General features: G+C 45.3%; 1 protein-coding gene across 23 annotated transcripts in view; it reads right to left on the reverse strand.

The window, feature by feature from the left end:
* ptprk (protein tyrosine phosphatase receptor type K) overlaps positions 1–25969 on the reverse strand; it is a 139308-nt gene that overhangs the window by 60738 nt on the left and 52601 nt on the right. For all 23 annotated transcript variants that reach the window (XM_029114464.2, XM_029114470.2, XM_029114467.2 and 20 more), the window contains 4 exons: positions 16147–16228; positions 11765–11880; positions 8967–9141; positions 1529–1822 (listed from right to left, as the gene is read on the reverse strand). In XM_029114464.2, coding sequence (XP_028970297.1) covers positions 1529–1822; positions 8967–9141; positions 11765–11880; positions 16147–16228 — 667 coding nt within the window. The remainder of the gene's footprint in view (positions 1–1528; positions 1823–8966; positions 9142–11764; positions 11881–16146; positions 16229–25969) is intronic.

A 25969-nucleotide genomic window follows, 5' to 3' on the forward strand; every position in this document is an offset into this window, starting at 1 on the left:
ATCAGCCCAACAAGAACCAGCCGGCTGGCAAATAACACATTCAATGTTATCATTATCAGTGGAAACAGTTATTTATTTCAACAACTCGATGACACCGATGCAAAGTGAAGGATCTTTCTCACGCTTGTACAGAGAGGAAAGCTTGTATCATTTTAGGATACATCTATTAAGATTGCCGCAAAGTTTTTATTTCAGGTTTTCAGAAATCTGAGGCAAAGAAACAGGCTACATGACGATGGTTCAGAAGAGGGTGAGCAGAGACAGAAAGATGCAGAGAGGGGGAGTGTGTGCAAAATAACACATGCACAGAATGTAATCCGGATCCTTAGTTTTGAGAAAGGGGTTTCCAAAAAGGACGGGCGGGGCTAACACTCAAAATTCGCAGCCACGGCCTAATAAAAAAAACCTGAGCGATATCAAAGATTTGAATTTGGGCAGCCTCTTTAAGCTCAGTAATGAAAATGTGTCTGCTGTGATCACAGACATATCACAGCCACTATTTACAGTGACGTCTGGTGTCTACATCTCTCTAAATGACTTTGTAGACACCAAGGATGCCATATGCAGTGGATATAGGTTTAAATCTCTCTCTCCTCCTCCTCTCTCTCTCCCACTCATATCATATATATATATATATATATATATATATAATTGTTTTGCTAGATGGGAGTGGGAATATTAAGGAAAACCAAGATTTAAAAGACAACACTGTCAAAAAAGCTTTGTGTATCGCCACAAATAAAGAACACATTCCTGACAATTTCATGGGCAGCAGATATTTCACTTAATCCAGGGAAATATGCTGATATGTGATTGGCTATAATGAAAGCAAGGCATCCAGTAGACTTAACCGTGGACTATATCCTGAAGGAATAAAAACGAACCTCTAGAACCTGACAGTAGCCAAGAGGAAACACGGGACTGCAGACGGTCCCCTCTCTGAATGTCAATCTGGGAATTCAGCTGGTCTATTCATTTCTTAGCGTGGTGCATGAAAATAGATGGATGGAGTCGGAGGCTGACGGAAAGGCATTGCCCTGAGTAATGAAACACTGCATACATTCTGCATCATTCTTAATAACCACTTTCCATCTTCATCTTCCTTCTCCTAACACAGCCACGGCACTACGTGCTCCCCCATAGAAGTTGGGCATCTAGTGCCTGCCATGTTGATTCGTGCTTAACACGGATGCCATGGCAACCCAGGAGTGTGTATCACGACGCCTTGGCAGAAATGAATGAAAATACCTGAGAAAAACCTGGCATGTTTGTCTGCATGGACCCGAGGGTGAATGCTGGCAGGGTTCCTTCTGAAAAGCGTGTTAGTTTATTTGCTTGGAAGAAAAAAAAAAATACACAACGCGACATTACCTCCATCAAGAACTTACTTTATTTTTCCTGGATTTTCCAATTATGTTTTCTAAGAGGGCCCCTGGCAATTATCTGTATGCAAATATCACAGAGCCGTGGGACACCGTGAGGGTTAACAGGCAGGAAAACAGACAGCGGGAGGAAGACGGCGACTCACCAGCACACTTGGTCCTGGTGATTAGAGGCGGTCCAGGCTGGCCGGTGCCCCCCTCCCCCGGTCTAGTGAGCAACACTCGGATCTCATACTCTGTGTCCGGGTCCAGGTGCCACAGCTTGTAGTTGGGGGAGTTGACAGCGTGGGTCTCTATCCAGCTCCCTGATGTCATACGGTACTCCACCTCCTTCAGGATGATGGGGCCATCCCCGAATATCGAGTTGGCATTTAGCTGGATTAGGAGGTAGGTGGGTCCGACGCCCAGCAGCTGAGGGGGTGCAATAGGCCGTGGGGGTTCTGCAGGAGACAGGAGAAATACAGAATTCATGTAGTTTATAAATATATATGGCCATATATCTAAAAGCGAATATATTGGCTGCGTAGCAAAATGTGAATAAATGGCTATATATCTAAATGGGTTTTGAGAGACTGTGAACGTCCATTCTCTATTGCAGATACACAATGAGAAAGACACAAAACAAGTGAGATTCATAGGAGGATACCATGGTGGGAACCACTGCTATCCATAGAAATAATTGCTACATGTCTCCTTGCCAAAAATCACCTGAATTTTTTAGAATAATACTGGACGAATGTTCTCTCAACAGACGGGACAAACAAATTTACGTTTTGGCTGAAGAGCACAACACTATATTTTTAGGAAAAAACAAAGCATTCCAAAACCAAAAACCCTTTCCAATCAAGCATTGCAGAGGGATCATCATGGTTTGGGGCTGCTTTTCTGCCTCAGGGCCTGGTCGGCTTGCAATGGTTTCAAACTTAATTTCAGGTTTACTGATTGCTGAGGTTTTAAAGAAGTTGGGTCAAACAGCATCACATAGACTCTTAACACAGACTCTTACAACAGAATGGCTTATGTCAGTTCAAAGGGAAATGGTATTTAAGGAGAAATGATCCAAACTACCTTCTAACTGATGAGCAGATCTAAACAGCAACTACAACTATTTATTAGAGGTTATGTCTGAGAAAAGGTTTGATGAGTTACTAAAAATCCTGGTTTGTGTACTCTCTCTGGGATATGCTTTTTATGTTTGACCAATTTGCTAAATGAAAATATAAATGTATAAATTTTTGTGTTTTCTTTGCAAAATCACACTGCGTTGTATGTACTGGTATGACATAGATGAAGATCAGACTGTATTTTAGGAGCCATTTATTCAGGTAATCCTAAAGGGATTACAAACTTTTCCTAGCAACTGTACCTGTTTGATATTTACACTCACCTGGTCTCCCAGGCCTGAATCAGTGATTAATTCGAAGTAGAAGATAAAAGCAGAAGTGTTCGGCCCTCCAGGACCGGTGTTACATAACTGTTACATATACTACATTGTTCCTTTCCATTACAGAGCGTTGCTTTCCTTACTTCAATCAATGGTTTTATGCCTGCCCATGGTGTCTACAACCCCATTGGTTATAAATACATGAAAACAGATTTGGAAGACGCAGATTGCCTTGCAACAGTATTATAAAACCATAATTGATTTTGAGTTTCAGTGTTTCAAGCACTGAACATGGAGACCTTTTTCAACAATGCACAAAATCAAACAGGAGGCAAATACCTTTACAGGGCAGTGTATTAATGCTTTCAGAAAGCAGCTAGCTGCATTACTGTTTCGGCAAATACCACATAATTGTGTGTCATTGAAACTCACCAACATTGTTCCAAGAAATGCTTGTACATGACTGAGGTTTTTATTATTATCATCCTTGAGGTAGACAGATGGCGCCAAACTATAAAACACTCTCAGAGCAGCCAGCTGGTTCCCCATCCAGTCAGTGTGGGCCTCATCCAGGCCAGTTCTGGCAGACCCAGACCACAGGGACACCACGTCATAAAATACCAAATCACATTTACCACATTCTCACTGCAACACAGGCCCTCCCTTGGAGCGTTGACTAATAAACGAATGGAATCTTCCATGCAATATCTGAAGAAACATACTGAGGGACATAAGCACCCATTGCTTTACCATTCCTGTTGCTGTAAGAACAATAAGACCTGCGAATAGTTCATGAAATTTCTTTATGAACAGTGCAGAAGAAGACACACTGGTGTTCAACGATAAACTCTCTCAGACTATCTCAGAGTTGGTCTCCTGCTCTGTACTTCCTTCTCAGTCCAGATGGCTGTCAGCCGACTAGTTTGTCACAGCTAATTCAACAGCAGTGGCAATACTCTTAGATCACATGGTCCAATCTGATAGTCAGTGTGCTATTGCTAGCCCATCATGCCCAAACACATCACATGTTGGAATCAAAATGTCTAGCCACCTGTTCAGCTTTCACCTAATCATCTGTCATCCCACACAAGGAAATTGGGGAGGAAACTGTGTATTGGTGTCCTTTCGTTTGATACGATACACACAATATCTCAACTTGGGTCAATGATGAGTCTCGCCATAGAGGTCACCAATATACAGAATGACAGCCATTCACCAGATGGTGGCAACTGCAACAAGCAATTTTCTAAAGCTGCTGCCAAGTGTTCCAATCCTTCAAATGCCAATGGGCACATCATAAGGCGCCACAAACTGACTATGCCCGGGGGCGCACGGGTGGACGTCGGACAGGGCTTCTTCCTCTCGTCACCGTCTAGTGACTCCTTTTGGTCGGAGTCACTAGACGACTGAGCTCACAGGGAGCCTGTGAGCTCAGTCGTGGTTGTCAGCTGTGGAATGTGCAAACCGGTTGAGGGTGCAGAGTGATGAGAAGCCAAGCGGTTTGGCAAGGAACGGCATGCTTCGGGTGTCCTACGCCTGCTGTCGAGTGGCTGCGACTACAGGGCCATGATGAGAAGTTGGAAGTCACACATTTTGGGGAAGGAGGCTGCCATACATCCAACCTGTGGGCACATTTTACATAAATCGCAATGGAAATACGTTGCCCGTTGGATTTGCATTGAATCAATGGACACATAAATGTGAGACAACCAGGGCCTGGCTGATACTGTATGTGCACTAAATCATCACGCACTGCACTTCATCAGCAGCAAGTCAGTTATGGAAATGCCATATTTTCGATATTCTATTGGACGGAAACAGACATGGCTCACAGGGCCCGGATGTAAAGTGACCCAAGCGTTTGCCTCTTGAACCTAACAATTATCACCAAAAAGGCCCTGTTCAGTATTTAGCCCTGCAGGGCATTTAAAGAAACGTGTTCATGAGACAAATTGGTATTAGCTTGAATTAAGTTCCAAGAGAAGACGTTAAATTGGAAAGTAATTGTTTAGCATTTTTATGACTAATACCATTGTTGATGTAGCACTTTAATAAGCTGGCAAAAGGTTTATGGTAGCGGTGATTAGTGCATCCCACAGTACCCAGGGAAAGCTCCTGTAGAGGCTTCCCTGTAGTTCTTCATTGTGTTAGCTTCCTGGTTTCCTTAACCTATTCATCTCTGTCTGCCTCATTTGTGGTTTATGAGACGCATACTGAAAAATTATTTTCGAATTAGGCTAAACTGGAAAATGTAATATTTAAACAATACTGTAGCATTTGAGATGGTCACAACTACACAACTACTTTACTAGCGGCAGAAATCATACAGAAAATCATATTGACTGTACACCTCAGTCCAGCTTCAATTTGACTGGCAGAAACATTGAGTAAATTCAATGCGTCACAATATTTTTATAGTTAGTAGACCCCAAATAAAACTAATCAGAACAATCTTCACCATGTATTTAATTAAAAATAATTGTTTTTTGAAATCGCTGATGTTCATTTGGATGAAATTGTTTTCCCAGAAAACAAACCAACCCCATCAATAGAAAGAGAAGAAAAACGGGAAAGGCCATTGAAATGCAGAGGCAATTGCCAATCTAATTTGTACTTGTACCTGAAGGCGAGGACCATTCTCATTTCATTAACATGTTAGAAGGAAAAGGTGTTAACACAAGAGGAGGTCTGGAGTAACTGACACCAAAAATTGATTTTTTTTCAACAAAAGAACGCCCCTAAATATGCGTCCAACAAAATGCACAGTGGCATTCCGAAGGCTTTAGCAGACAGGCTTTTGAAGTGCCTCACAGTCTAGCCTAGCAGGCACTACGTACGAGGCAGGCAGGTGGACTCTCCCCATTTGGGCCTTCATAATGGCAGCGCGATGATAGTGCCAGTTGGAAGAGAGAGAAAGAAAGTGGAAAATCAAGAGAGAGAGAGAAAAAAGGGAGACACAAATAGAGGGAGAGAAAGACAGAAACAATAGAGAGAGAGAGAGTGATAGAGAAAGAGAGAGAGAGTAGCAGATGAATCTTTCATTATCTGGTATTATTGCTTCTTCCCAAACAGCCCATCCATCATGTGTGAGGTGGCAGTGCGGAATGATATCGCCGAGCCCTCACATTACTGCTCCTTGAACCTTGTCTCATCCATCTCTCACATCCTTCAGCAGGCCGCGCCGCTAAACATCTGCCGTGCCGTCGCACAACTCACTGACTGGGCAACCCGTGGGCTCGGCTCTGACCCGGGCAACCATGCAGCCCTGGCCCGAGAACCAGACCAATAGTAATTGATTTTCATTTATTGCAGATGCAGTCGGCAGTCTCCGAGGCAGCGGCTCGATCGGAAAACGTGGTGGCGGCGGAGAGGGGAAGCGGAAGGCAAGAGGGGCGGGTTGGAAGGACAGGGAGCGATCGAGAGGTGGGGTGGGGGATGGAGATGAGAGAGGTTGGGGGGGGGGGGGGTGGGATCGCACTGCCGCAACTTGACTTTGTGAGGAAACGTTTGGGTCTGCCAATTTTTTCTTTCTCCAAGTTAATGACAAGCTCTGAGGCGAAAGATGACAGCGACGGGGCAGGCCTTGGAACAACAAAGCGCACACAGCAATCTCCAGCTGACTGATGGCGTTACAGGACACAGAGGATTGATCCCTTCCTCCATCTGTCTCTCCCTCTCCCAGAATGCAGAGCAGACATTGTTTGGGCTGCTGTATGAGGCTATCATCTCCAAGGTGACACAATCCTCCCGCGTCTCAAACACAAATGGGGCGCTAGAAGTTCATTCCCAGGTAAAATTAGAAACCAATATTGTTAAAAATAGTTCCCCTGTGGCTTGGAATCAACCCAGTTTCATTTTCATATCCTTAGAAATATACGCTCCACTGTTGACGTGTACGTCTTTTCTTTTACATGTGTGCATTCCAAGTTCTTCCTTTGGCATCATTATGAGGCTTCATCAGGGTTTAACAATCTCTCTTTGAGCCTGGGCTTGTCAAGCAGGAGCCTTTCTTCAGCGGGGAAGAGCTGGCAGGTACTGAGTTTGAATCTATCTTTAAGCAGAAAATATCTCCCAGAGTGCTCCCTATCTGACAGTTGTGTCTGCTACCAATCAGCCCGTTTGTTTACGGCAGGGTGGCAAACTAGCCTCCGCACACACAGACGCACACACGCACACACACACACCAGGGGAGATGACGGCATACTTTCTACACAACAGTATATACATACCACAGCTCACACACATCTATTACCCCTCAGATGGATCACACATATCACAATAACTCTGTATCATTGAATCTGGGATAATAAGCATTTATTTACAATGTTGAATAATTGCACCAAAGTTCACATCAGAAATCTTTTTTCATTAGCAGTCAAACAATGAATCAGGTGAAACCCTATTTGTTACTGTGGGTTAATATGATTATCTTCTGTACTTTCTGCAAGTCCATGTGAGATAGAAAGGACTAAAAAAGGCTCAAACTTGCATCATACAAAAAGCCCATGGGTCACAGCCTTACAATCCTAAAACGCCTCATGGTGGCGCTGTAACAAGCCTCTGTAGTGAAGAAAAGCTCACCATATTGAATCCATTTGACCTAGAGCCCGGTGAGTCAGTACACAGGTCCTCATTCGCACAAGGAACATTTTCGCCTTTGGGACCAATGTGAAAAACACTTCAAACACTACTGAAACACTTCTCCAAAAGACCAATCTTCTTATTACTTGAAATTTGACATCTATGGACCAAGGTCTTTCATCTATTCATGAACCAGGCCAGCATCTCAAATAACATGGCCACTACTGACCAATAAAATTAAAGCAGGTGTGGTTTTGCATTCATATGAAACGCATATGCAGGATATAGAAGTAAATTCTGATTTTGGTTAGCGCCACAACTTCCACAAGATGATATTTGTGATTACTTTTGACACACATGCTCAGGGTTATAAATATAGTTAATTTATTACATGGTTCAGCTTTGCCACATGGGGCACCACTGGATGGGAAAAACCACCCATGACACATTTGGTGTTCCTCAGCCCAAAAGAAGTGCAATAAGACCAGTCGTAACTGAATGCTGAATCCCGCCCAACGCTGCTCGCAGCTTTAATTTAATTTGCTTTTCTGTAGCTCGTGAGGCATGTGTGGCTCTGTTCTAATAAACAACCTTGTCAATAAAGTTTAGTTTCTACTAGAAAAGGGGCAACATCATTACTCAACCAGCTCTAGGAGCCATGCAAACGTCATGACCAAGTCAATTGTGTTCCGCTGTGTTGTTTCTCTCACCGCTGGGGGACACACAGATCAATAGTCCTTCGGTGAAAGGAATTTGCCACTGAAAGTTTCATTTGTTACAAAGCGTACCAAAATAGCCGGCAGCATCTTCTGTCACTTCAGCTTTGGCAGAGGAGCCACTAATAAACTGCTACCCTTAGGTCATAAGCGACAATGGGCAACTCCATGCCAGCTCTTATTATGGGCTGCCAGTATCAATGGCCCCAAAATTTCCTTTAAAATTACCATCTTTCGTATCGCTGTAGCAGGATGTCAGCTTTCAAGCGCCAGTGAGATATCGGACCTGTCAGTGCAGTTAATGTACAACTCCCCTCTAACACCAGGATTCTCGGGCCCTCTGGCCTGCGCTAACAATAAGACTTGCTTTTACAGATTCAAGAAAACTGGACATCCTTTCCTCTTGGTTGGGGGTGGAGGTAGTCCACATTCTCTGTGTGTGGCTGGAGATATGTAGAGCGGCTCAGTGGGAGAGTCTCCTTATTCTTGTGGGCTGTCTGATGAAGCCTGGCTGGGTGCCAAAGCCCTCTGCTCTCCCAACTAACCTCAACTGTGAAGCTTCTCCACAAGCAGACATCACATATCGTGACATGACATCCAGTGTATTCATTCGCTGTTTAGTGATATCTCATTTGAATATCCTAACGCTATAGAAAAACATTCATCCGAATGAACAGATGCTAGCTGTGTCTTCACATATTTACTGTAAATTTGATTTCTGCATACTGTTCAAGGAGCAATATTTTGGGAGTTCAAAACCACAAATGACAAAACAGAATCATGGAGTAGAGTATAAATTGTGATTAAATAATTTACAATCAGTCATATGAATAAGCCAAAAACATATGTACATGTTCATGAATGTATTTACACAAAAGGATATCATCTGATTAGGACACATACCTCTTACGATTAATCCAGCAAAGTTAGACACACCAGATCCTCTGTCTGATTGGGTGACGCATCGGTAAAGGTCTTCATCCAGATTGGTCACTTCCTTGAGTCTGAATGAGGCTGCAAACCGCCTGTGGTTTATGTTTTTTGTTGACGCTACAGGAATGTCCTCGCCATTTCTCCTCTAAACAAAACAGCCAAAAGGAAAATGTACGTTAACAGTTGTTGATCAAATACAAAGTTCTATAGTTTATGAATGGAGTCCAGGATGACTCAGGAATATCACATATGAATGGACCTATTAAGATGCCACTTTAACGGCTGATCACAGGGAACTCTATGAGAACAGTATGGTGTCATCACCTGCATCTCTTTTACATTCTCACCTCCACCATCGCCAGTACTCAAAGGGTCACATAGCCTTTCACACTTTCCAAACCATTCATCCGTAAGACAAAATAAGCCTTAGTCACTTCTCATTCACCTGCTCCCTGTCTCCTTATCTCCTCCCCTCCTCAGGTATGATGGGACTTTCAGGTATAATCAGAATGCCTTCTTTGAGCTAAATACATTTACACATGAACAACATATTCCTTGGTTTAAATGTGCTGCTAGTGGTAGCCTAATAAGGACAGAATACACAAAATCCACTTTAAGCCAACACACATTTATATACAAGTGGTGAGCATATGAGTTAATAAGTGGAAAGTATATATCATATGTACAACCCAGTTTCCAAAGTTGGGACGCTGTGTAAAATGTAAATAACAACAGAATGCCATGATGTGCAAATCACTTAAACCCTATATTCAATAGAAAATAGTACAGACAACATCAAATGTGGAAACTGAGAAATATTATTGCTTCTTGAAAAATAGATGTCCACATTGGATTTGATGCCAGCAACACATTTCAAAAATGTGGGACAGAGGCAACAAAAGCCTGGAAAAGTTGTGTAATGCTAAAAAAACTAAACCTGGTGGAATATCAGACAACTAATTATGTCAACTAGCAACAGGTCAGTAACATGATTTGGTATTCCAGATAAGGTATTCCAGAGAGGATGGGTCTGTCAGAAGGGAGGATGGGCAGGAATTCACCACTCCATGAAAGACTGCACGGGAAAACAATTTAAGAATATTGTTTCTCAACATAAAATTGCAAAAAGAGTTTGGGGATCTCATCATCCACAGTACATAATATCATTAAAAATGTCAGCGAATCCGGAGAAACCTCTGTATGCAAGGGACAAGGCCAGAAATCTATATTGGATAGCTGTGATCTTCAGCCTCTCAGGTGGCACTTCATTAAAAACCGACACAACTGTGTAGTGGAAATCACTGCATGGGCAGAAAACTTCCAAAAACCATTGTCTGAACAATGAACACTGCATCTACAAATGCAAGTTAAAACGCCACCATGCAAAGAAGTAAACATATAAACAAGATCCAGAAGTGCCACCACCTTTTCTGGGCCGAAGGTCATTGAAGATGGACTGAGGCGAAGTGCAAAACAGTTCTGTGGTCTGACCAATCAAAATTTGAAATTACTTTTGGGAATCATGGATGTGGTGTCCTACAGACTAAAGAGGAGAAGGACCATCTGGCTTATTATCAGTGCACAGTTCAAAAACCAGCATCCATGATGGTATGGGGGTGCATTAGTACACATGGCATAGTGAATTGCACATACTTTAAGGCATCATTAATGCAGAACAATATATACAGGTTTTGGAGCAACATATGCTGCCATCCAGACGTCTTTTTCAATGAAAGCCTTGCTAATTTCAAGACAATGCCAAACCACATTCTGCACGTATTATAACAGCATAAGACGCTGGGTGCTAAACTGGCCTGCCTGCAGTCCAGACCTGTCTCCCATTGAACACATTTGGCACATTACTAAATGAAAAATATGACAAAGGAGACGTCGAACTGTTGAGCAGCTGAAATCCTATATCAAGCAAAATGTAAAACTACAGCAGTTGGTTTCCAATTCCCAAACACTTACATGGTATTGTTAAAAGAAGAGGTGATGCATCAATGGTAAACATGCCCTGTCTTAGTTTTTTTGGAATGTGTTGCTGGTATCATTTTCAAAATGGGCATGTATTTTTCCAAAAACAATAACATTTCTCAGTTTCAAATTTAATATGTTGTCTTTGTACTATTTTCAAATAAATAAAGCGATAAATGTTTTTTGCACATATTGCATTCAATTTTGATTTGCATCATACACAGCGTCCAAACTTTTTTGGAAACAAGGATGCATTTATTGACGCATTTACAGGCTTACAGTTCCATTTATATAATAAATGCATCTATATATATGCAGGGAGTTAAGCAGGGTTTTTGGTAGTGGCTATAAGAACAGAGTACTAAGTGATAAAACAGATAACTAATCTGATTAACTACCAGCTATGAAGAACATTCTGTGTCCTTCCTTTAATAAAGAAGCTTGTTTCACTTACAAGATCGAATGAAATGCTAGATATAGACTTATCTTAGTTTGCATAATAATTTCCACAGCGTTTGAATGTACACCGGCATGTTCGAGACATACTAAGCAGGACTCTGGCCGTCGATCATTGGAAAATCTACCTTATAGCTTGTGCACTGCCCAGAAACGTCATACAGTTTGGACAGAATTGACATACATATGCAAAAGAAAATGTGCTATTGAGCTATCGACATCTGCAAGTTTGCGCAGCAAAACAATCGAGCGTTCCGAGGCTTATTCGACAGTTGACGTAAACAGGCTTTTGGTGTGGTTTAGAGTCTAGCTCTGCCCCCAGCCCCATTCCATACCTGCAGCCATAGTTTGTTGTTGACGGCATCGCGGCCAGTGGCAATGCACTGGAAGGTGGCGTTCTGCCCGGCATTGACTTCCACATCTCCCAGGCGCAGGAAGTGAGGCGATTTATCTACGGGGGAAGAAAACAATTACAGCAGTCATAAAGAAGGCATACACGACAGGATCAATGCAGCCCTGCGGTTTCACGGTACCCCCCCCCCCCTTTCCCACAATTTGAGGCGGCCAGTCCTAATCACTACCTTACACCTCATCTGTCACACGAGCACAACCAGAGCAGAGGAGGTTACTAGTGAACACTCGGAATATAACACACCACTACAGTGAACGGCCTGTATCATAACAATTTACACTAGCACATAGGAGAGGATTTTGATCCGAGAAGAGGAATCTACAACATTGCACTGATGTGAAGAAAAGGACGGAGTCATTTGGAAAGGGGGATGTTAACAAGCAGAGTTCTGATCTGGACAGCTAAATTATTCATGGTGATTTGGCTGGTTGGCCTTCCAGATGCCTTGTGGTTCACTGGAGCTAGGCCAGTGGTAATTGAGCACACATAACTAGGAGGAATGTTAATGAAACCGAGCTAAACTCTGTCTAAACGCAATAGGACCACATGGTCAAAATGGTTGGCTGGCTCCATTCCACTGTGTTGTTAACAACCAAGAATCCTTGTTAAACATTATCAAACCGGCCAAGCGATGACTATTCATACTTTATTATCAACCGGATGGTCAGAATTGCGAATGCTGATTGTCTCAGGTGCAAGTACTAGATATTTGACATCAGAGGGTTTTAATGTTCCAATTGAATTGGTAACCAGTTTATAATAGCAATAATGCATATTGGCTGGGGGGGGGGGGGGGGGGGGTGCTAGACTATCACCGCAAAAACCCAACCTAAGAGCTTCTTTCTGCAACTAAAGGTAAATGTGCACATTTTAAATGTATTTAACATCAATTAACTTTCTTCAGTTAAAATTTGAGGAGAAAACTCACTGCCTGTAGTTTCCTTTTAATTAGGGTTTTGGAGTGATTGTGAATTTAATTGAGTTCTATAATCAAGCAGTGAATTCCAATCACAGCCGGAGGTTAATCCTCCAAATTAGCCAGTATACTCTAGCGGAAAAACTGATTAGGCATATTCTCTCGGAGAGACAGAATCTTATATTTCAAGAGCACAAAAGTCTTGAGATCTAGAGGCACTGTGAAGTGAGATAGAGGAGGAGATGAAGTGAGACTATCCAGTGGGCCAGTGATGAAACAAGGCCGGCCTCAGGGATTCGAAGGAATAACCAGCAATACAACAAAGAGACAAAAGGTAAACAACAAAGTGGATCCATTCCCGCAGCAACGAAAGGCACTGAACCGCAATGCACAACGTGGCCTCGGTTTTGGGCCTGTGCTGTTGTTGTGTTTGGGCTCACGGAAACGTTGTGATGCTATGTCCGGCCACATCACTGCGACAAACTTTAAGTGCTGCAGCTGTAGTATGGAAGCAAGGGGTTAGCTAGAGACTGAGACTCTCGGCCAGGATGAGCGCTCGGCCACTTTATGAGAACAGTAATGGGAGTTCAGCACAGGGCTCAGTTCTGAGTCCATCCCAATGATCCCTGCCTCCGTGCTGAAGAGCTGCAAGCTTCTCTTGAGACAAGGAACGGGACCAGTACAACCACTGACCAGGAGATGACCATGGTGGAAAATAGGGCCATGCCAGACGCTCTGAAACAAGTGGTATCATAGAAAATCTTTAAGAATTTGGCATCAGTCTGTTATTCCCAGTCGGCCCCAATACAAAGAATTGCTATTGAAGAGTGCTCATGAACTAACTAGGACTATGATTGCTTTACTATAGTACTCGCTAAAACACTCAACACTCCTTAAAAAACAGAATGGGTTTCTCCAATGTGGTAAATTGTTGAATGATTGAGATGGCGGGGTAATTATTATTGTTAAATCCAACAGGAATGACCCTCTGGAGCGATGGTGTTAGCAGATTAGCGCTTAATTAGCCTGGGATGTATCAGTCCCCTGAATCAATCCACTTACTGCGCTGCCAAATAAGGGGTGGCTGGAGCTCAGCACTGCTCCCTGCATTTCTCTGGATGCAGCTGTCAATTTAAATGAATGCTGCTACTGTGAAGACTAGGCCCGCCTCCCAAATGCCACACTATTGGCTACATAGTGCACTCATTTCGACCCGGGCCTAAAGGAGTCTGGGTCAGACGTAGTGCACTGCAGTGTACACGTCGGGATGTAATCTAGGAGGAGGTAACAGGACAGGACGCATGATTGGACACCCTGGACGACATCAGTCCAGTCCATAAAGGGTCCTGGTCTCAAAACCAGCCATTTTACTCACCCCCTATAATTAAATGTCACAACTAATCATTCTGGTCAGTGTTATATAAAGGTTTATTACACTGTTCGAAAGGATAATAGTCCTGGAAGGGGACTTCCCCAACCCGTGGTTGCTACGGCTGGTAATTGGAAGACCTTTGTATTATTTCAAGTTAACCCTTGTAGCATCCGGTATAAACTAATAATACTTTTTTTTTCTGGAGAAAATGTAGGGAATCAATCCACATTTTGAGGTTTGGTTCTTTTTGAGTTGGGAATTTTGCTTCCTCATACATTTCTTGGAGGCAGATTTGGCCTAAATTACTCCCATAAATGTGATTGATTTACTCATTTGAGAATGCAGAACTTTGGAAATGGAAAAGTTAAACTCTAAAACAGTTAGGGATAAGGTTAGGATTAGTTGTGTTTAATGTTAACTTAGAGCATTTAGCTAGCTGTTTCAAATGCAAGCTCCACCCTCTACAATGAGTCAAAGAATCACATAAATTTCTGCCTTTAGGCAGGTTCTGCCTTCAAGACATGTTTGAGAAACTCCAGCGTGCAGCCCTTTGATGTGTAAAATGTGAATACAGATAAAACATCTGTGGAAACGTACACTTCCACTCAAGTACACTTCTTACTCAGTAAGAAAAAGTATATTCCTTCTAATGGTGTATCAGATTCTTGGCATCTGTAGAAACTGTGGGAAACATGCTTTAACTGTGTCTTTGTAAAATGGTCTCTAACTGAAAATAAAAGGAACCAACTGCTGGGTGATTAATGCTGAAGCTAGTACAGAGAAGGGCCTTCATGTTTTGGACAGTTACAGACTTCAATCAATATTTATGACACTTTGGCCTTAGCCAGGCCTCATTTACAACTAAAAGCAAACATCACGTGACCAAAGCAAAAAAAAAAAAAAACATATTAATACTTCAGTCACATTTTGTAATGCAACAAAATAAGAAAGTCTATGGGAGTGAAATATGTATGCAAATCCACTATAAATGGACCCTTTGCAGCCTTTTTTTTTTTTTAGATACTGAGCAGATGTTGCTAAATTGCAAATTGCAAAGAACAAGTAAATAAATTGTCATTACAGTCTTGGGAGAAAGAGGCCTGAACCAGACATCTCAACAGTCTAATGACAGAGGAACTTCCAGTAGCTCCTTCAAACTTCAGTTTGGTGTCAAATTTGCATGACAGTTCTTTGTTTCCACTAAATGCTAAGAAGTGGCATTGCAGCATTTTGCTTGCTAGCTTGCATGTCAGTTTCTAGTCACATTAAAGTTACTGGTAAAGCTCATCCGACTTTGACGTTACGCTAACTAGCTTTTCCCAGTCAGGTCATTGGCTTTCAGATTGCAACTTTATAGGAAGCACTTTCCCCAGGCTTGTGTACCAATGGTCAGGAAAGTGAAAGATCAAGCCATGTCCTTTTTGATTTTTATCTGCTTGCTTAACGGGGCTAGAAGGGTTAACTAGGAAGTGCTTGGGTTAACTAGGAAGCTTTCAGATGCCATAATCATTGTTCGACACAACCCCTGCTGCTAGTGCTTAACCAATTGGCACTGCCATAAGCCTGTTTTGAACGTGGCTCAGTCAAGTATTTATTTTAGGTTCACTTCCTATCCTCCCAAAGAAACAATAGGCAATTAGAAAACGCTACTTTGATGACAATATGATAGCCATTATATCTGTGATGACCCCCCTGAAGGTTAAAGTTCAAGTACCTCATTGTGTTGAAGTGGGCGGAAACCAGCTATTAGAACCCATAAGAGCACGATTATCCTATATTACACGGCTGATTCATTTAGAAATATTTATTTTCTCCTACGACTGAGCCAACATTGATGTTTTCAAATGCAGGTCAGCCCACTCTATAATCTTTCAACAGCAAACCTTCTCACCTCATCATTGCCCTCTACCAGAGTGTCACCTTCTTACTTATCTTCATTTGCGGAGCAACAGAAGAAAAAAAACAATCAGCAGCAACGCAGGAGTGTCTGGTAATTACTGCCTGTGTAATAACTTACCACATGGATAGCTCAAAACCTGGATGTCATCAATCGCAATGAAGCCTGTCTTCCCGTCCGAGACCTCCGCCTCAAATATGACCTGTCAGAGAGGGGGAGGAGAGAGGAAGGGCGTGTTTACAAAACTCATTCTCATCACATTTTCACAGATCGATCCCCAACGCTCCATCATTCTGCCCAAGACACTTGCAGGTTCCGACAGCCTGCCATTCGGTACATCCGCCGCAGGCACTTTATGGTGCCATGGGATGTGATCGTAAACTGGGACTGAAATCATATTTTCCGGATGAAAAGTGGGGGAGCGTATAAATGAATCAAAGTTATTCGATGTATGTCTATTTTAAAGGAAATTGATGGAATCGGATTGTTGCAGAAGGATTTTAAAGTGAGATGGAATTAGAAAATGTTCTCACTTGTTTTCAGGCAACTCATTTTGCACAACAAGGCAAAACATTTGAGGTCAAGCTTTTATTAAAGATGACCCAGAACAAAATAATTGTATGATGTCAATAAGTAAAAAATGTACAACTGAACTATATACCATCAATGTTTCATGATTTACCACATATCACACATTTGCAAAAGCATTGTTCCCTTTTCCCAATGGAAAACCTTTAAACTGAAAAACCACACAGTGGGAAATAATGACCATCTAAAAATAGGTTCCTGCCCAGTTCAGTTTTGTTCCTTAATATTTGTGGGTTGCACACACCTAGCAAAATGCCAGTTGGGTGGGCAAAACATGGTTCAGTCTTAAAAGCTAGGTTGCATTGGTTATATTGCAGTTGTCAACTGCTGCCCACACATCAGGCGGTCAAAGAGGTGATTATAGCACAGAGGACGTCATGCTAATCAGAGCACTTACAGAACAGGACCAGTGGCACCGACGAGATTCAATGGGCCTCTGCTTTTATCCATCAATACAAATTGATGGTTGGGCCTCTTAGGCCTTTGGCAAATTATGCCCTGTTGCACACTCATCAAAAATGTGGTTCTTTGTTGAAATATACCTAGCTTTTATTTATTTTTTAAATGGTCAGTCGCCCCGATCAGCACTTAAGAACCATCAAACTGGTGTTGGTGTTCTATTCTTGACACATGTATGTCTGCATATTTTCATGGTCAATTCCCGAACAATGTCAACTCCTAAAGCTGATTAATGCAAGGCTAAAACGATGTACTGTTTTCCACAGAACACAACGTTTAATTCACCTTTCTTAAAATGAAAAAAGTACTAAATCTATTGTGGAATGTAAGGACACTTTATGGCGGAATCCTGATCTCTAGAATTGCATTCTAAACATGCCTTTCAGCAGGAAAAGCAAGCAACAGAATAAAAACTAACAATAATTGCTCTTTGCCGGATGCAGCCTAACTTGAGCTTAAAGATTGTATTTTGTTCTTAGCTAAGATTCATATCCTTTTAAGTGATCTCTCTCTTAATGCATGCCACATTTGCGAAACAAATCTTAAGCCAGCACTTGCAATAATCCCAATGGGAGGATTATGGCATAAATCTTGGAGAGAAGTGGACCTAAGTACAGTCAGTGCAGTCATGGGAATTTGCAACGCTCCCAACCCCTCTCTTACAACTACTTCCCACAACCAGGGAAATAGACAGACATACAGGATCCGATAGCAGTATGTTTAGCTATAATAAAGTAGCAAGATCATGTTGTTACAGCCTTGTGTGACAACACCAATAAGCAACACCTATTACTAATCTAATGAGACAAGGTGACAGTGAAGCCCTTTTCAAACTGTTGGCAATTTTCAGTTATGACGTGGAAGACAAGAGGTTGGCCATCACTGAAAATTGAACAAACGTGTTAAGAACAAAAAACTGTGCTGCGAAACCCTGTGCTTGAGCAATTACCTTAACCGGGCTAGTTGCAACAGACCGTGATGTCAAACAGCCACAAGCCAGCAAGCCAATAATAGTGAACTCCCTTCACAGTCCCACCCCCACTGGAAGCTCTTTAATAACTATTTCGATAACTATTAGGATAAGGCTGCCATTTCCGACATGCTCAGAGGATGACAGCCAACGGAATGGAAAACAGAGTGGATATTATCTTTGTTTATCCCATTTCGATTCGAGCAACCAAGAAGTTTCGCCAGCCAACTCGAGTCATCAAGATCAAAGTTAATTAGAATTTCAATTATCCCAAAATGTCTCAACACAGTAAGTCAATACAGAGAAAATGAAATGTTTTTCAATTGTGAAACAGAGTAAACTCGCTCCCCATCCAAACGTCTACAGCAATGAGGTTAACCCTTAAACCTCAGAGTCGAGGACCAGCGGGTATTTTGCTGGGGGGAGAGCAGCTCTGTGGTACAGGTGGAGGTGGCAGATGGACCTAGAGAACAAGGCCTGTGGGTTTCCTGTCTGCTGGAAGCTCACATGGAGACGTGTACAGACAATCAGGGCGGGCAGAGAGCTGCAGCTGGGCTGGAGCCTGCCTAGATCCTGGAAGATCTGCCCGTATGACCGTGATGTCAGACACTCCTGCCAAGCCATCTGGTAGGCGCTTGTTGTGTCGTGGTCGATTTTCGGGCTAAACGTGGTACATTTGTTCTCTGTTATTGTGAAAATGAACCACCTCCGTGACGCGCACGTGAATAATAACAAGTATTTTTCCACTGAGGACGCAAGGGTCCGTCTCCCATAGCATAAAGAGGGTTATTTATAGGCTAACTCGAAGGGGCCAGTTTCACAGATACAGATTAAGCCTAGCTTTATTTTTTTGTCCTAGACAAGGCTTAATCTGTGACCACGAAATTGGCCCCAAGAGCATGAAGACGTGGATGCGCCGGGCACCTCAAAGGAGATCAGGCATTGTTTATTTTATCCTCTCTCCTTTATTCTCAACCGGAGAGAAATACAATTCATTGATTACAAAGAGCTCAGCTCATCAGTAGGGTTCCACTAGTAGGAATAACCATTAAGTAGGAACTCGATCGTCTAGACGCTTCAGACACAGCAACGCACACACCCCATTCCCAAACCCAACACCCCCTCCTCACACACACACACACACACACACACACACACACACAGGCTCTGCCAGACTCTGACTTATCTTCTCACCTGCCCAAAGGGGGGATATTTGCTGTTCTGTTATCAATTTACCTGTCAGAGGGAGCGGGGCTCCAGGAGGAGAAAAAGGAGAGGCATTCTGCTGGAGGACATAGCCCCACTCCAACACTACCCCTAAAACCCACCCCCTGCCATCCCTCCGCCATTTGCATTTATTCTGCTGATCATTACCACAGCACACACAGAGTAAACACTGTCAGAAAAAAGAGCACAATTGATACAAATGTGACGAGAGAGGGGCCTTTTATTTCCCCGGGAGCAGCCTGGGAGACGTCATTCATCACGTCTGCAGGGGAGAAAATAAAATATGTGCCGAAATGCTTTGCCTTTAAAGAAAGATGCCTTGATGCAGCACCCCGGTTTCAGGCCTCTCTCTCTCCTCCAGGATGGCCCATTAGGAGTAATATATTCTGGTTTGAGACTTTCTCACATGATTCCTCACAGGGCGGTTCATGTGAGGCACATCCCTCTCAGCTGAAGAGGAATCGCTCATCTTTGAGGGATCAATTTCAATCTATCATTTCCCCCATTGCCTGACAGTGGAGGAGCAATCTCCATAAGCGTCCATTAAGCCGTACTTTGCTTTAATATAACATAGATCCCCGACAATAATGAAGTAAGGAGCTTTGGAAAAATGAAAACACGTTTCGGGGTACAAAAGTGACACTCTACCTTATTAACATTGACTGTTTCCGTATTCAGATCAATGGCCGAGGCCAAATTAGAGTGACTGCACTCCAAGAGATTGAGTCTGAAGCATTAAGGAGGGGGTGAGGGGCTGTGGTCTGGATAGATGTTACCTCAGATTGTTGCTAACTGAGAATAAAGTCCTGACCAAAATCAAACCGCGGAACCTTCTTCCAGAATCTGTAGGACCAAGCCTGACCACAATGGAAGCGCAGACACAAGTCTTTCTAAGGGCCCAGGCTCATTTCACTTGAATACGAATTAGACTCCAGAATCCATAGCGAGAGTGGGGCTCTAATCACGTTCATCATCTTAAGAGTGTGTCATTAACACTGATTAAATGACCCTAATGGATTTTACTGCATAGCTCTGCTCTGGCTGGAGGAAGCCCTATGTGCAAGAATGTAATTTAACTCAATGCAGCACAGTCAGCACCTTCCTCGAGGTCAAATGTGGACCATTAATGATGAGACCTGCTATTTGTGTTGGACAGGAGGGCTGTGTTGACACACCAACAGCCATGGCTCCGAACAAAGTAGAAACTCTTGGCTGTTCCAGCTCTGCTTTGGACTGGCCCTCTCTGTCCCTTGCTGTTACTTTCCAGGAGCGCGGTGGTCGTTCTTACGGATCCTACACACAGCGGCCACGACACGTCACCATGCAGATGGAAATATTCAAGGCAAATCCGATCTGCCCCTTCTCCAATCTTCTGCTGGCCATCCACAGGTTCAGACACGCTCAGGAATGAGTCGGGGGGGGGGGGGGGGGGGGGGGGGGGGTCCAGTTGTGAAACATTGTTGACAAGATGACAAGGACTGACCTTGACAAGAGATGGTAGCCCTCAGCCCTTCACACTGCCCCCCCCCCCCCACACACACACATACACCCACAAACTAACCCCCATCCACACCAAGTTTACAACCAGGAGCATACTTGTGACTCATACTCCGTTAAGACATTGGTTGTCACTCCATTAATTACAACTTCTATGTAACCCCACCCCCCACACACACACACACAAAAACACACACACACACACACCCACACACAAACTGCATCCCAGCTAATTGTCCTAACAGGCTTCATTGGTTAAATCCACACCCATTTGGAGAGGAGCTAACGGGTAAGCACCTGCTTGTGAATAAATCACAGAGGTCTACGGGCCCCTCATGTGTGATTCCACCCCAGGCGTCTTCTATGATCCCCGGGCTCCTCCGAGATCCCCCGGTAGACACACACGACGGCGACCGACGGATCTGGACAGCAGCTAAGACCATTTAGGTCAGTAGCCTGTTCCCAGGACTAACAGGACCAAGCACGGTGCCATTCAGATTACAACAGCAGAGTATCTACAGGACTAGAACACTGCGCATTAGTGTAAGCTGTCTGAGTGAGACTGCTAATATAGTACATAAAACACATGCTTTGTATGACCGAGCAACGACGTGTGTTCAGCCGCCACACTGCAGATTGACATTCGGCAAACCACGTCCAGCTTAGCGAGTACGCACGACTCACTATTAACACATCAATAACCTTCCATCTAAAGGTTTTTTCACTATTTCTAATTTATTTCAGTGAATGTGCCATACGTAAAGATCTATCACAGAAGCAACATCACTTGATTACTTATGCTGTGGCAAATCAATATTTTCATACAATACGAACAGCAGTTAAATCTCTTTGTGGTGTCAGCACACTAATCAAAAAGGTGGCAAAGAAACAAATCCTGGCATTCTTATTAGAATCTATGGAAGTAAAGGGTGATTTGGAGAAATTAGGACCAAGGTAAAATGAACTACAGCGTTTGATAGATAGAGAGAGAGAGAGAGAGAGAGACGGGGTTAGGTCAGAGAGAAAAAGAGGCATGGTAGAGGGTTGGGGGAGATCAGAGAGACAGGAGGTGGGGACAGAAATAGAAAGAGAGAGAGATATGGGGGTAAAGAAAGAAGGGGGTCAGAGGGAGAGCGGGGGTGGAGAGAAGGGGTCAGAGGGAGAGAGGGGGTGGAGAGAAGGGGGTCAGAGGGAGAGCGGGGGTGGAGAGAAGGGGTCAGAGGGAGAGAGGGGGTGGAGAGAAGGGGGTCAGAAGGAGAGAGGGGGTGGAGAGAAGGGGGTCAGAGGGAGAGAGGGGGTGGAGAGAAGGGGTCAGAGGGAGAGAGGGGGTGGAGAGAAGGGGGTCAGAGGGAGAGAGGGGGTGGAGAGAAGGGGGTCAGAAGGAGAGAGGGGGTGGAGAGAAGGGGGTCAGAGGGAGAGAGGGGGTGGAGAGAAGGGGGTCAGAGGGAGAGAGGGGGTGGAGAGAAGGGGTCAGAGGGGGAGAGAGAGTGGAGAGAAGGGGGTCAGAAGGAGAGAGGGGGTGGAGAGAAGGGGTCAGAGGGAGAGAGGGGGTGGAGAGAAGGGGGTCAGAGGGAGAGCGGGGGTGGAGAGAAGGGGGTCAGAAGGAGAGAGGGGGTGGAGAGAAGGGGGTCAGAGGGAGAGAGGGGGTGGAGAGAAGGGGGTCAGAGGGAGAGAGGGGGTGGAGAGAAGGGGTCAGAGGGGGAGAGAGAGTGGAGAGAAGGGGGTCAGAAGGAGAGAGGGGGTGGAGAGAAGGGGTCAGAGGGAGAGAGGGGGTGGAGAGAAGGGGGTCAGAGGGAGAGCGGGGGTGGAGAGAAGGGGTCAGAGGGAGAGAGGGGGTGGAGAGAAGGGGTCAGAGGGAGAGAGAGAGTGGAGAGAAGGGGGTCAGAAGGAGAGAGGGGGTGGAGAGAAGGGGTCAGAGGGAGAGAGGGGGTGGAGAGAAGGGGTCAGAGGGAGAGAGGGGGTGGAGAGAAGGGGGTCAGAGGGAGAGCGGGGGTGGAGAGAAGGGGTCAGAGGGAGAGAGGGGGTGGAGAGAAGGGGGTCAGAAGGAGAGAGGGGGTGGAGAGAAGGGGGTCAGAGGGAGAGAGGGGGTGGAGAGAAGGGGGTCAGAAGGAGAGAGGGGGTGGAGAGAAGGGGTCAGAGGGAGAGAGGGGGTGGAGAGAAGGGGTCAGAGGGAGAGAGGGGGTGGAGAGAAGGGGGTCAGAGGGAGAGAGGGGGTGGAGAGAAGGGGGTCAGAGGGAGAGAGGGGGTGGAGAGAAGGGGTCAGAGGGAGAGAGGGGGTGGAGAGAAGGGGGTCAGAGGGAGAGAGGGGGTGGAGAGAAGGGGGTCAGAAGGAGAGAGGGGGTGGAGAGAAGGGGGTCAGAGGGAGAGAGGGGGTGGAGAGAAGGGGGTCAGAGGGAGAGAGGGGGTGGAGAGAAGGGGTCAGAGGGGGAGAGAGAGTGGAGAGAAGGGGGTCAGAAGGAGAGAGGGGGTGGAGAGAAGGGGTCAGAGGGAGAGAGGGGGTGGAGAGAAGGGGTCAGAGGGAGAGAGGGGGTGGAGAGAAGGGGTCAGAGGGAGAGAGGGGGTGGAGAGAAGGGGTCAGAGGGAGAGAGGGGGTGGAGAGAAGGGGGTCAGAGGGAGAGAGGGGGTGGAGAGAAGGGGGTCAGAGGGAGAGAGGGGGTGGAGAGAAGGGGGTCAGAGGGAGAGAGGGGGTGGAGAGAAGGGGGTCAGAGGGAGAGAGGGGGTGGAGAGAAGGGGTCAGAGGGAGAGAGGGGGTGGAGAGAAGGGGGTCAGAGGGAGAGAGGGGGTGGAGAGAAGGGGTCAGAGGGAGAGAGGGGGTGGAGAGAAGGGGGTCAGAGGGAGAGCGGGGGTGGAGAGAAGGGGTCAGAGGGAGAGAGGGGGTGGAGAGAAGGGGGTCAGAAGGAGAGAGGGGGTGGAGAGAAGGGGGTCAGAGGGAGAGAGGGGGTGGAGAGAAGGGGGTCAGAAGGAGAGAGGGGGTGGAGAGAAGGGGTCAGAGGGAGAGAGGGGGTGGAGAGAAGGGGGTCAGAGGGAGAGAGGGGGTGGAGAGAAGGGGTCAGAGGGAGAGAGGGGGTGGAGAGAAGGGGGTCAGAGGGAGAGAGGGGGTGGAGAGAAGGGGGTCAGAAGGAGAGAGGGGGTGGAGAGAAGGGGGTCAGAGGGAGAGAGGGGGTGGAGAGAAGGGGGTCAGAGGGAGAGAGGGGGTGGAGAGAATGGGTCAGAGGGAGAGAGAGAGTGGAGAGAAGGGGGTCAGAAGGAGAGAGGGGGTGGAGAGAAGGGGTCAGAGGGAGAGAGGGGGTGGAGAGAAGGGGTCAGAGGGAGAGAGGGGGTGGAGAGAAGGGGTCAGAGGGAGAGAGGGGGTGGAGAGAAGGGGTCAGAGGGAGAGAGGGGGTGGAGAGAAGGGGGTCAGAGGGAGAGAGGGGGTGGAGAGAAGGGGTCAGAGGGAGAGCGGGGGTGGAGAGAAGGGGTCAGAGGGAGAGCGGGGGTGGAGAGAAGGGGTCAGAGGGAGAGAGGGGGTGGAGAGAAGGGGGTCAGAGGGAGAGAGGGGGTGGAGAGAAGGGGTCAGAGGGAGAGAGGGGGTGGAGAGAAGGGGTCAGAGGGAGAGAGGGGGTAGAGAGAAGGGGTCAGAGGGAGAGAGGGGGTGGAGAGAAGGGGGTCAGAGGGAGAGAGGGGGTGGAGAGAAGGGGTCAGAGGGAGAGCGGGGGTGGAGAGAAGGGGTCAGAGGGAGAGCGGGGTTGGAGAGAAGGGGGTCAGAAGGAGAGAGGGGGTGGAGAGAAGGGGGTCAGAGGGAGAGAGGGGGTGGAGAGAAAGAGGGGGCGAGAGAGAACATAGAGAAAGAGACAGAGACAAAAAGAAAGAGAAGAGAGGAGAGGGAGAACAAGGACTCCACTGTGATATCAGAGGCTATTAATTATAACCCTCAGCTCTGCCAAATGATCCACAATCCACTGCATGTACAGTCTTGTTTACGGACCAAGATATCATAGTCCCTATAGGGGAACAGGGATGTGGGGGGGGGGTGTTAGGGGTGTCAGTGGTACCACAGACAGTGGTGCCACAGACAGTGGTGCCACAGACAGTGGTGCCACAGACAGTGGTGCCACAGACAGTGGTGAGACAGACAGTGGTGCCACAGACAGTGCTGCGACAATCTAATTAAACACATAACTTTAAAATGCAATAAAAATGGCAACGATAAAACATGAAACAAGTGTTGGCCTTACCGCGATTGAACAGTTTCTAGTTTGTCTGTCTTTGGATAGGTTGATTGTGGATATGGATTACCTCATTTTATTATTCCATGTAGAATGTAGGCACTTCGTGTATTTCAGTATGATAGGAGAAATATAAGAAATAACTACTTGTGACTAGCAGACACGACCAACTTCAATTAAATAAAGACCAAAGCACACATCTTTGGCCAAGCCTCCCCAACAGACACATTCACTCAGTTGCTCCCTCAGTTCCTCAGTAACTCACTCCGACATAGGTACGCCCAACTTGTGTTTTCAGATGATTCACCAAACCGAACATTGCCTGAGAATTAGAACAATGCTTATGGAATTGAATGATCCTATTTTATATCTCACTCCACTAACGTTCTGGTATTACAGCCGTGTCTTTGCAGACGCGTAGGAAAACACGGCACTGTCCAATTACACTGCCCATTGTCAGCATGACAGCATGTCAGAAGGCCTTTCCAACTCTAGCTCCAACACCGCAGATACCAAGACACCAAATATCTGATTAGAATAATAAGCATACGGGTCTGCCACTTAAAATTCCATATTACTCCTAGATGACATATGTTGACCAGAGCACTGAATCATTCATTCCTTCCAATTAATGACAAGACAGGCCATGGGTTTCATTATCCATACCGATAGGCAGCAAAATGCTAATTAAATACATATAAATACGACATTGGCAGCAAAAAGAAGGGAGGTGTGCTTACTGAATGAAATCCCATTCCATGCAGCTAAATAAAGTGTCTGAAGAGCAGTAGAAGGAAGAGAGGACTAGGCCCATGGTAATTTGATCATCATGAAGTACGGCCCACTGAATCTAGTCCAACATCTAGCTTTCAAAGTCTCCACTCTCATCAATCAACAACATGCATCCTGAATATTTCAAATGTGTTTTTTTCCAGTCATTTACAGCCAATGTAACTGTCTCACTAGACAGACCTGGCACGTCTCCAGAGTTGTGAAA

Source organism: Esox lucius, chromosome 18 (genome assembly GCF_011004845.1).
Source record: "Esox lucius isolate fEsoLuc1 chromosome 18, fEsoLuc1.pri, whole genome shotgun sequence".
NCBI lineage: Eukaryota > Metazoa > Chordata > Actinopteri > Esociformes > Esocidae > Esox > Esox lucius.